The 12879-nt window shown below is 37.1% G+C and overlaps 1 protein-coding gene across 1 annotated transcript; it reads right to left on the bottom strand.

The window, feature by feature from the left end:
• Nucleotides 1-7214: 7214 nt before the first annotated feature.
• On the bottom strand, nt 7215-10969 carry sla1a (Src like adaptor 1a). The gene is made up of 7 exons (XM_077590773.1): nt 10735-10969; nt 10486-10585; nt 9447-9533; nt 9252-9355; nt 7902-8033; nt 7728-7839; nt 7215-7656 (listed from the first exon to the last, which is right to left on the bottom strand). The coding sequence occupies exons 1-7, from the start codon at nt 10805-10807 to the stop codon at nt 7473-7475; spliced, it is 792 nt and encodes a 263-aa protein (XP_077446899.1). The 5' UTR covers nt 10808-10969; the 3' UTR covers nt 7215-7472.
• Between the last annotated feature and the right edge of the window lie 1910 nt (nt 10970-12879).

Here is a 12879-nt window from a genome sequence, read left to right on the forward strand (position 1 = left end):
GAGTGTGTCCCGTTAAAAAGAAACGTACAGATAATGGTTCCTGTTTAAGAGTTCCGCGTCAAATTATTAAGCAGCACGTTGTTTTAATTTTAGCGATGCTTGCAAAAATAAAGTTAACTAAACAATGTTGCTATAACTGAAATAGTTTTCTGTAAATCAATATTTTCATTTTTAAGACGTGAAAAATTCTTATGTTTGGGATCTCCTGTATGAGTAGGAAAGCCCGTTTTCTACCTTTTTAAATTCTCATTACATGGACTCATTATTATTTTTTATTCATGAAAAAGTATTGTAAATGATTTTGTTCATTATTTATTTTCTCCCCATCCAATAATTTATTCAATTTTATTTTGAGTTTGCAGCGCCTGTAAACAAATGAAACAGTTGCTTGTTTTTTCCGCTAGATGTCAGAGTATTGCAGTTAACATTTATTTATAAAATGTTATAATTTTTTATAATATACTTTGGATCTTTACATTTAGGTAAATATCAGAATCTGAACGTTTTACTTAAGTACAGCAGTTGTGAAATAGTTAAATCTTTAACTCTTATGTTAATATATGAAAGTGTCTCCTACTGGGAGAGTGTCAATAATTAAGCCATTACCCAAAAAATACCAATCAGATTGCAGTCATATCTGAGAAATGTAGGCAAACACAAAACATAATTTGTGTTATCCATTCTTGCCACAATTAAGACTAAAGGAGAGTACTATTGGAGGTGTTTGGGGACCCAATGAGTTTTCCGTGAATCTTACTGTCTGCCTTTAGACGCCACCAAGACGGAAAGTTTTGCTGTCCAGGGCCAACTAGTTGCTTTTTTCCATGACTCTCGTGCGACATGAAACACTCAAACAGGAACAATCTTGCATTTGCGTCAAAATACAAAAAGCATATGGCCACTGGCTTTTTATATCAAATCAAAAATAATGGCACAGCAACTGCTTTATTAGGCTATGACAAAAATTGCCTTCAAATTCAACGAAGGCAAAATATGCTTAATTAATGATCATTAAGAATATTCCTCATGAAATTTTCTTTTTACAAGTCTAACTTCATGGGTCATTTGTGTGTTTGTTGTTGTTTTTTTGCACTTTGTTGTTCCTGTTGAGGAATGGAGGCAGTTTGTCCATCAACCAAAAAAAAAGACCATGTCCAATGCTTAGGTGGCAACTTGTTGCTAAGCAGACCTCATGGCGGGCTAAATAATGTGAATTTAGGCAAATTATTGAATATGAATAAGATAAAGAAAAAAAAAATCAAATACAGTAGGTTTTAATGGGACTTTTATCAACACAATTATGCAATTTTGGTCTTGTATAAGTTCCTGTGTTCCAATACTGAGCCCATGTAAGTGTCGGTTTGTTCTCTAGGAACCTCAATAAACTACTGAGCCTTCCTGTTATCACTTTTTTAGACATTTAGAAGTGTTTAGCAGTGCTGTGCTGTCTATTTGTATCTGTCAGTCTGTGTACATTCCCTGCATTTCACAACTTATTGTTAGAAGACTCCTTCCCGGGGAGTTCACCGGCAGGCTGTCGTCAGTCGAGTGTCTGCAGCTGCAACAGACAGACACAAACACGCACACACGCACACACGCACAGATCCACGTCAGCTACTAGCGATACACTTGGCTTCTTCTTTGGCACGAACAACATCCCCCTGAACCCCCTCCGTCCAAATACTGCAGCTTGGAAAGCCAGATAAGGAAACACCGACGAAGATGGGCCAAAGCCAGGATGAATCTTAGCTATTCGTATTCCACTAAAGTCCTTTGAGGTTTAATTGTAAAGCTGATATAACCAATCAAAAGGCAGAAGGCAGTCATTTTCTTGGAAAAGGGGCAATTATGTTAATGGGAAACTTGTGTATGGAGGAAATCGTATGGTTCAAAAAAGTCTTTCGTCTATTTCAAAAGTGTCAGACTCTGGTTGGTTTGCGGGCCGCGTTAACGTCAACTAGATTTTTTGTGATATAATATTTAGATTTTTTTAAATAAATGGATTAAAAGAACTGGATTAAAAGCCCTGAATATTCAGTTTTTTATAGATCTAAAACAATGTTCATTTTAGCTTTTTTATATATATTTTTAGATTTTACAAAATGATTTTTGAACTAAAAACACAGAAAAAATGATTAAAAAATGACAATAATTGATTTAAAAGGGGGAAAATCAGGAAATTTAATATACATCTATACTCTTCATTTTAATTTGATCCTAAAACAGAAAGTTGGCACTCATGATTTACTTTCTCGGGCCGCAGAAAATGATGCGGCGGGCCAGATTTGGCCCCCGGGCCGCCACTTTGACACATGTGGTCTACGTGAATTATGCATTTGAAGACATCTGAAGGCATACCAAAGCAGCAGGTGGTTTCTACTAGCCTTGACTGTAAGCCATTAGTAGCCCATCAGAATCTAGTTCATGGGTGGCGAGCACGTGGCTCTCGAGCCGCATTCGGCTCCTGCCCAAAATAATTTGGTTCTTATCATATTTTGGATACACTGTGGCTCTTTGCCTCATTTCATGTTTCTCGTATTTTTAAGTTCTATTAAAACACACTCAAATTCATCAGGGCCCATTAAAAACAAATAATAAATTATATTTAAAAATGATTTTGCAGATTTTTTTATGCTGGTTCTAACGCAAGATGTGGCTCTTAAAAAAATTGCTCATGTTCGCCACCCTTGATCTAGTCATACCTTGAGATACAAATTATTTTCATTCTGTAGCCATGCTTGTATCTCAAAAAACATATGTCAAATAATATTGAAAAAAAATGAATGCATGCAATAGGAGGCGCATTTAAGGCCATTTCAGCAATCAGAAAGGAACAAAAAAATATTTTTATTTGTGAAATAATTCACCATAATTCTTTTTAAATCTCAAACGATAGACAATGTTTAACGTTTATGTGAAACTTGCCTTTTATTCCATGACTAAAATAATACAGATGAATTGTTTGCTTAATCTGCAATATTTTTATAGCTTTCCATGCACTGCATAACTGCTAATCAATCATTTGCAGGCCCTTTTTTCCCAAAGTCAACTTTGCTTCTGGCTAGCAGAAATTGCATTCTTATCAAAGACACTTAACCACACGTCTTGACTTCTTGAACGTCTTGTTGTCTTGGATGGTCAAAATCAATGGGATGGATTATCCTAATTAACATAGGCATGTTAGTCCTAACGGTGACCATGATTGAATGTAGATGACTCCTAACAGCTGCTTCTGGTTACATTTTCCTGTTCTTCTTGCACAGATTAAATAAACAAGAACACATTTTTCTTTTTATCCATTGGGAAAATAATGCCTTCCAATACTGAGCGCATATTTAGTTATCAATCATGGGGCTATTTCCTGTTTCATATGATGAGTATGATCCACCTTGTTAATCTTCAACGTACTAACTCCGCTCGTTAAACTGTCCGACTGCCAGTAGTTCCTTCACACGTGTCATTTAGAAGCCAGCGACGGTGGAAAGAACTGGAAAGAACACACACTCAGCCAAGGGAGGATGGAGTGAGCGTGCATGGGACTATTAACCCCCCAAGGAATAAAAGGTTTCAGGTGGCATGTTAAGGCAGGCCCCAACCGTTTCTCTGTTGGTCCGTTACTCATAAGGCAGTGGTAATAAAATGTAATCACCATTTTTTTTACAAGGCTTTCATGGTTAAACATGAAGTCAGCAGCCAGCCTAACGCATACCTGTCAACCTCTGCCGATAACTGCCCTTATAAATGATTATGATTCCCCTTACAAACCCCCCAAAAACCTTACAAACACCGTACGACTCGTCGTACGGTGTTTGTAAGGTTTTTGGGGGGTTTGTAAGGGGAATCATAATCATTTATAAGGGCAGTTATCGGTAGAAGTTGACAGGTATGCATTGTCAAATAACACCTTGGTAGTAGAAGAAGATATGGGAGGAGGAAGAGGAATTATAAGGCATCTGATGACCAGTCTGGTTATTCTGGGTGAGATCTCAGCTGGCCTGACAGGACCAGAACAGTGCGAATTCCTTCTTCGGCTGCACTGAGACTTTCCACATGCAAATGTCTGTTTTCTTTAATAATATGACCCCCGTTTCCCCCAGTTTCCACCATTCCCCCATGTACAGTTAGTGCATTAGAAACAATGTGCTAATATGGTGCTGCATTACGGCATTACAGCATTGGAATGTGAGATTTATTTATTCGTTTTCAAAATGCATCAGATGTGTGGACTTTGTTGCAGGCTGCAGAGAAGTGAAATAAGTATAGTCCTACCAATGCTGAAATGATCTTTCAATGAACAAAAAAGAACTTACAACGTGCAAGGAGGACTAAGAAAACATTGATTTGGAGAGTTCCATGATTCTATCCTGGAGGTGAAGTCAGACGTTTGGACAGCTGCTAGAGCGGATGTTCAGATTAAACAATGAAGAGCGAGCGTTACACAGTTGCACTTTCTTCATTTCCCCCTCTCAATTCCCTCTTCTCATTAAATCCTTTCATCCAGCTCGCATGTGTTAGATAAGCAAAGGCTACAAATCATTGGTCATAACATTAGGTATGCAAAATGCATTAAAAAAAATGCCTGATTATCTAAGATTGATGATTTTAATTAATTGGACATATTCAATAATGTTTTATGTATATATTCATATACATACTTGTATTTCCGTATTTTCCGCACTATAAGCCGCATCTGTAATGGATGGCCTATCTTACAATTTATTTCATATATAATGCACACAGTATTATAAAACGCAGTAGTAGTTGTGGTGGTTGTTGGTGTAGTAGTAGTAGTAGTAGTAGTAGTAGTAGTAGTAGTAGTAGTAGTAGTAGTAGCAATAGCAGTAGTAGTAGTAGTAGTAATAGTCGTAGTGGTGGTGGTAGTGGTAGTGGTAGTGGTAGTGGTAGAGGTAGTGGTAGTGGTAGTGGTAGTAGTAGTAGTAGTAGTGGTAGTAGTAGTGGTAGTAGTAGTGGTAGTAGTAGTGGTAGTAGTAGTAGTAGTAGTTGTAGTTGTAGTAGTAGTAGTAGTTGTTGTTGTTGTTGTTGTTGTTGTAGTTGTAGTTGTAGTTGTAGTAGTAGTTGTAGTAGTAGTTGTTGTTGTTGTTGTAGTAGTAGTAGTCGTAGTAGTAGTAGTTGTTGTAGTAGTAGTTGTAGTAGTAGTAGTTGTAGTTGTAGTAGTAGTTGTAGTAGTTGTAGTAGTAGTAGTTGTAGTAGTAGTAGTAGTTGTAGTAGTAGTAGTAGTAGGGGATTGTGTTATACATCTACTAGATGGAGCTGGAGTATTCATTATAGTAGTAGTGTTTAGGAGTTGTGTGCTACATCAACTAGATGGAGATGTGCTAAACAGATTAACCAATATTGATCAATATATAAAGCGCATCGGATTAAAAGGAACACTAGCGGCTTTTCTTAAAATTAAAGTCTATTAAGTTGCGCCTTACAGTGCGGAAAATACACTACTTGTTTACTAGTTTGTGTATACTGTAGTATCTATATTTTCAAATATATACCTACATCTAAATTTGTTGGTTCTATCCACCAAAATAAAAATCGTTAATTTACCAGTCATTCATCAATGTAAATGTGTACAAGAAGTTGTATGACACATTCAGACAAGTTTAGGAACATTTTAAATGAATGCAACAACTTTAGAGGGTTCTTGCTAATGTAAATTCTATTTGGAGCGCAGATTTGTGCCTTTTACTGGGCTCAAAGTTTTTAATAAGATAAATGATTGTCACTTATGTAGATCTTCCTACGTGTCACCTGGAAGTACATGCTTCGTCTTTCTTTGGTTTTTTCCCCCTCAGTTTTAACTGCTTTGAACAAATCACAGGGTCTCCCAAAAACTATCAAAAGTGAGAGGTTTGTAGGATTATTTTAGTTGTGGTGCGGACTCCCAAGTTGTCTTCTATAGGTCATATAGTGGTACTAAAAATACTCAATACAGTGCAGGATGTGGTCAAAATGACTGAAATTAGCACGTTAACTTCAAGTAAAATCATCACCGTGTGCATGAGAGTGAGCAGCCGTCTTCGAGATTCCACCTACTTGAGATGAAGCGGCTTTCTGCTGACGAGTCACACACGAAAACAATGTAATGTTGGCTTCATGGGAGCACACATCATTTGATCCTGGGCTTTTTACATAAACAAAACGCTGAGCCGACTGCGCTCATACTTTAATGAACATGCAAGCTTGTAAAAACGTCAAGGCCACAAGGAAAAAGCCATTAACTTTCAAGCTGATCCGGATGAAAATGCAGGATTTCCTTTCCCTTTTAGTAGCATTTCATAAAATATGCATATGTCGTATACCAGTAGTTTTTCAGTGAATTACGGAGGAATATTAAACCTTTTTTTGCGGAAAATATATGCATAAGGGACTATGTAACTAAGCTCACATAACAAAGAAAAGTCTAGTAGGACATTTAGTCCACTAAAATGCAAATTCTGATGCTTATATAAGATGGTAGATGCCATTCTGTAAAAATTACCAGTTTTAAAACAAAGACATGTTAAATCAAATGTGAAAATAATTGATATTAAACAATATGAAAAATAAAAATATATTTTTTTGGGGTTGGATCGCCCTTTCAACGCAACATTAAACTCATGCCTAACTCTAAATTTCACAGAAAACCATGTCATTGAATAGAAAATAAATTGTGGTCGTGTGTGAAAGGTGCTTTACTGGCAAAATTTAGAAAAAAAATACATGCAATTGTGATTTGGGCTGCATGGCATTGGTGGAAACGTTTACTAGTTTTAATGCATCTGGAAGTGATTTTTTTTATTCATGAGAGTTTCACATCCACAAAGATTTTTATTTTTTAACGTGAAGAAGAGACATTCATTTAAAAAAAAAATCTACTTTCTCCAAATAGCTAACAGAACAGCTGGCTCACGCTATTGTTTACATTTTTCGCCATACTTATCATGCTTCATACTTCAACATGCCACCGGTTAACAGAGCTGTTGTTTTTATTTAGACTTGTGCTTATAATGTGCAAAAATGTGTTTTTGTAAAAAAAAAATCGTAATATTTACAGTGTGAAGACACAATCATCTAACATAGTATAACGGGTGTTGGGCTGGAATGTCACACAATTTTTGAGTTATGCATACCTGTCAACCTCTGCTGATAACTGCCCTTATAAATGATTATGATTCCCCTTACAAACCCCCCAAAAACCTTCCAAACACCGTACGACGAGTCGTACGGTGTTTGTAAGGTTTTTGGGGGGTTTGTAAGGGGAATCATAATCATTTATAAGGGCAGTTATCGGCAGAGGTTGACAGGTATGGTTATGTAAATGAGATTTTTTGAGAGTTTTTGAGGAAATTTTGATGAAGAAAATCCCAGAAAGTCTAAAAACTCAACTGACAGAATTTTCTCCAGACAAATATGAGGATTTCAGTTCTTCCGACGAGTGCAGTCTCTTTGCAAAAACCTTTCTTCTGGCGGACCAGGAATTAAAGATCACGGTAGTCAAAGTTCATCCGGCCATTTTCAGACAGCAAGTAAATTGATTGACTTTTCTTTTTTCTGCTTTCTGCTCTCATGCTTTGGGCTTCTTCAGACCCAGAGAAGGAAAGATGGGCAGCCATGCTGTTTCTGACACCGTAACTTAGCATGTCACTGTTGCTCAACTGAATCCTGGTTAAAAAAAAAAAAGATGTTTAGGGACTAAATGAGTGTGTACACAGTACGATCAAGGCTTTTTTTACCTGTCATTTTTCTTGTGACATCTCATAACAACCGGCGGACACTCTGTCGAAGCCACTGTTTGGTTGGATTGACACGGGGACGTCAACATGCAGCACAGGCCATGCGTAAACTCTTTGAATGAAAAACAAATCAATGTCGAGGCACACAACATATCGCAGTCTGTCATCCCTCACCAGAATAGTAGTTGATCATGTCTTCCAAACACTGGAAAGTCAGACCAGGGGATATGTAGTACCAATGGTTGTCCAATCGGGATATACGATAGTGCCGTATGGTACTGTGTTTGACGGACAGCACGTACATGCCTGGACACACAACATTCATTTAAAATTAGTTAAAAATGTTCACCTCGAGATACGGGCTTAATGCGTTCCGGGAATGAGCTCGTATGTCGATTTTCTCGTAACTCAAACGAACGTTTCCCATAGAAATGAACTAAAAACTCATTAATTTGTTCTAACCCTCTGAAAAAACACCAAAAACAGGTTATTGGATTTGAAAAACATTTTTATTTGTTCTAATTCGCCATCTATTAACAAAGTAACAAATAGTTAGTGGTTTAATACTACTAAAATGTGTTTAATATTATTAAAATTAGACGGATTTCACAAAGGGGAGAGAGGGGGGGACAGGGGGGTTGACTTTTTGCACGGCAACGCACTCGTAACATAACATAAACAAATTTAAATGAACTTGGATTACGATGCAGACATACTCAAAAATAACTTTAATCTAACCTTACGCTAAACTTAATTCTAATTTGGTTTAAAAAATTTATACCTTTCTTCTCCCGGGTTGGCTCTATTTGCTCCGCCTCCTCCCTGACTTTCAAATGCAACCTATCGAGGGTTTTTTGTTTTTGTCTTCCCTTCAAAATATTCCGAAAATGATCCACACAAATGTCCTCACAATAGGATAAGGCATGACCACTTGCCCGGGAAGTAGTACTCCTCTCGTATAAGCGAACAAGCTCCGCCATTTGCACTGACTAACGGGAAAAAAACACTGAAAAATGCAACGCTCCGCCCAGTGCTCGTAGAGACATTAAACGAGGGAGTTGCGACCGGAGAGACAGTGGCCACGATGTTCTTATGAGCAGCCTCTCGCGTCCGCTGTCTGCTCGCATATCAAAATTTGTCTCGTATCTCAAGATAAATATTTGCTCAAAAATGTACTCGTATCTCAAATTGCTCGTATGTCGAGGTACCACTGTGTGTCGAAGTTCCCAGCCTTGAGTCTAGTTGTTTTCAGGAAGTTACAGTAGTGTCTGTTTATTTTTTTTCATTTAAAAAAAAAAAAGCAGAACTATGTGGTCCTGTGTTATAACACAGATCATTTATCTCACATGCTTTGTCATTGTACGCCTGTCTGGTGAAAGGCTCGAAAAGTGTTCCATGAGAGTGGGAAAAAAATGCTCATGTTTGAGATTGCCAAATATTGCATACAGTGTGGGTTCCTCCCAAAAGATTTGGATTTGGCAATGATGAATTCTTAGTATGTAGTAATATAGGGCATTTTCTTACCTCGCTCTGTGGAGCTCTCTCGTACCAGGAACGAGCCAGGTCTGTTCCCAGGTAGAAGAAGAAGCTCCTCGGCCTTCTGCCTTGTAACACCTTCAAAAAGCCACCTATTACAGCGAAAAATCCACCCTGTTCTTTAATCCTTCCTATACATTTTCTCCTATAACCTTTTATTCTTTTTTATTTGTCTGTACTTACTCATGATACACTTTGGCCACATGGATTTGGGGAATTAGGTTCACCTTTCCCGTACGGAGTGAACGGACTTTCCACCAATAGTCATCACTGGGGAAAAAAAAGAGTGTCAGAACGAGGGGTTTAAAAATAACATACCTGTCAACCTCTGCCGATAACTTCCCTTATAAATGATTATGATTCCCCTTACAAACCCCCAAAAAACCTTACAAACACCGTACGACTCGTCGTACGGTGTTTGTAAGGTTTTTGGGGGGTTTGTAAGGGGAATCATAATCATTTATAAGGGCAGTTATCGGCAGAGGTTGACAGGTATGAAATAATCAACATGATCATGTTAAGCATACTCAAAATGTTACTCAAAAATTGATGAAATTATCATTAATATGGTTTTAGATATAATGTTTTGTGGGGGAAATAAAAGATCAAAAACAAAAATGCTCAGTATTTTCTATGATTTTAGGGTCAATGGAATTAGTTGGGTTTAATATGTACATATTATTGTATAAAAAACATTTGAATACCTTTGAATTGAATTCAAATGAATGTTGCCAGACTTTTCAATACCTGTAAATTCCATACTGTTGATTGTATTGTATTAACCTGAAATTTTTGTTTTAAACCCATTGTCAGAACTTCTATCATAATTCAATTTTTTTTTTTATATCAAGATAAAAATGTCTAATAATAAACATATACATAAATGTAGACTTATATAAAAGTGATCAAATGCCCAGCCTGCATTCACCTTCACTAAAATGTAAAAAGTTTCACGAGATGATTTCCTGACTAGCTGTTCAAAAAACTTAACTTTTCATTTCCATATCTTTACAACGAATCCTAAAACCCCTTAAATAATTTGGTTTCCTTCCAAATTTTAGAAACACTTGGTTGAGGAGCCTAAAATGTCTGTATACATTTGAATGAGAGTATAAATGGTGCATTCAAGTGCCCTGTGATCAGTTTAGTGTGTCACCCACTACTCCCCCAATCAAATGAGATATGCCCCAGCAGAATGTAAATTCCAGTACTGTGTGCATACCTAGTAACAATACTGAGCTTCTCCCCAATCCTGAAGATAGGCTCACCAATGTCAGAAGTTGGGTAGTCGGCAAGCACAATGACCAAGTCGTCCTCTGAGCCTGAAAGTTAGACCATATTAAAAAACATATCATATGAGACCCTCTGGTTTAATGTATTTGTTGCTTTGCCTTGTTATACCAGAGATCTCCCACATTGTTTTTGAAATTATGAACATGATTTTTAAAAGCTTTTTGTCTTAAGAACTTACCTTTCCAAAGATTGCTGCCATCCCTGCTGGTAAGGTCGTTACAGGCGCTCACTCCTCGCACCATGTTACCCATCCTGAAGCGTTATGATAACAAAACTTTCTCCAAGCTTCTCACAATCTTAAAACACCATGCGCGATGGGAAAGCCCACTGACATCACAGTGTCTGGTTTTGCTTTGGAGTGTTGTAAATATGTTGTCCTGTCATTTTAGTGGAGTGTCGTAGAGTTCCGAACGGCAATGACTATATAGCTTGCAACTCTGACTGGCTGATTCGTAACGCACTTCCCTTACCACTAAAAGAGGAAGAGGGCCATCTATCAGTGTTTCAATACAGTAATACCTTGACATACGAGTGCCCCGACATACGAGGAATTTGAGATATGAGTGAAATTCCGAGCAAATATTTGCCTTGAGATACGAGACACATTTTGAGATACGAGCATACGAGACAGCCAGGTGGCCGAGACGTGAGAGGCTGCTTATGTTTTCAGCGTACTGTCCTTCTCGCCGCATCTCCCTCGTGTAAGGATCTTTACGAGCACTGGGCGGAGCGTTGCATTTTTTCCGTGTTTTTTTGCGTTAGTCAGTGCAGAATTAAGGGAAACACAATGGGTCCAAACCATAATGGGTCCCTTGTACTAGATTCTTAAATATGGACTGTTGAATTGCATCACTCAGGACTCTTTCTAGTTCATTTATTTAAACACAGGTCACAACAACCCGGTGTTTACAGGTGTTTCTGTGAATCTGATAATAATTGCTATGGAAACTTGATTAGTGTTGCAGCTATTGAGAAAAATGCCCTATTGTTTTTTTTTAGCAGTTTTCTGGGCAAGGAATTTAGAGGCCGGCACTTTCCGTTTGTGGTTGGTGTCGGCCACATTTGAATGTCTGGACACGTTTGATTGCTGCAAGTACATTTCCACACCCTCTGACTAAAATGACAAAAATGACCCAGTGGAAGTGTTTGCCGTCATTCATTTTTTTTCCTTACAAGCCAAAGTCCCCATATGCTCATCAGGGTTCAGTTCTTTTCCAAGGTTCATTTCTTCCTAAATGATAGACATTCCGTATGCTGCACCAGTGGTAGTTAGCGCCTCAGTGGCTGCGAATAGCATCTAAAAGCAGAAGCAACAGTGACTTTACTGCAATATGAAAACCACGAGACTGAGCGGCATGAGACATTCTGTGCTTTTTGTTGGATGCAAAAGATGTCCCTCTAAATGTTTGTTTCGACTGTACTTGTTGACCTTTTTGCTATTTTGGTCACGACAAAGTCTAGAGAAACCACAAAGGGATAACTTATTTGTTGAATAAACATGAGCCAGAATAGGGGCAGCATTTGAATTTTTTTTTTAAAATTCTCTATTCATTTGACTGTACTATATAATTTGAAGGGACTCGTGGTTATACTTACGGAAGTAACATATTTGGAGGTTTTTTTAAATTCATTATTTTCTTTTTTTATTATATACCGTACATGTATGAATTTTGATGTTATTTTTAAGTACTATGGGTGTAAATCACTCATTTCATGATGATACGACATTATCTCTTTGGACGAGATGAATGAATGAATAAATATGTACCAACTAGTTTGGATGTTTTTGTCAATTTTGTTGCTCCTTTCAGACATTTTATTGAAAACCACACTTTTGACAAATCTAGAAAATGTCAATAATCAATATTTTGCGATATAATTTATTTCACTTTGTTTATGCTTGATCCAGATCCAATAATTGTTCCGCTGCTAATTAATGGATAATTATAAACCATACTATACTATGCTATGCTATACTATGCTATACTTTACTGTATTGTACTATATATTACACCATACCATACAATTTCATGCCATGAATGATGATGAATGAATAAATAAATATGTACCAACTAGTTTGGATATTTTTGTCAATTTTGTTGCTCCTTTCAGAAATTTTATTGAAAACCATACTTCTTGACAAATCTAGAAAATGGCATTAATCAATATTTTGTGATTTAATTTATTTCACTTTGTTTATGCTTGATCCAGATTCAATAATTGTTCCACTGCTAATTAATGGATAATCATAAACCATACTATACTACGCTATTCTATGCTATACTATGCTGTACTTTACTGTATTGTACTATATATTACACCA

This window comes from Stigmatopora argus, chromosome 21 (genome assembly GCF_051989625.1).
Source record: "Stigmatopora argus isolate UIUO_Sarg chromosome 21, RoL_Sarg_1.0, whole genome shotgun sequence".
NCBI lineage: Eukaryota > Metazoa > Chordata > Actinopteri > Syngnathiformes > Syngnathidae > Stigmatopora > Stigmatopora argus.

Bases quoted from the DNA above. Each gene is read 5' to 3' on its own strand.
- sla1a (XM_077590773.1), bottom strand. From the start codon at position 10,807: ATGGGTAACATGGTGCGAGGAGTGAGCGCCTGTAACGACCTTACCAGC. The intron at 7,840-7,901 runs GTGAGGGATGAC...TTTCATTCAAAG, and splicing joins CATGATCAACTACTATTCTG to AGTTTACGCATGGCCTGTGC. The intron at 7,657-7,727 runs GTAAAAAAAGCC...TTTTTTAACCAG, and splicing joins TGTCACAAGAAAAATGACAG to GATTCAGTTGAGCAACAGTG.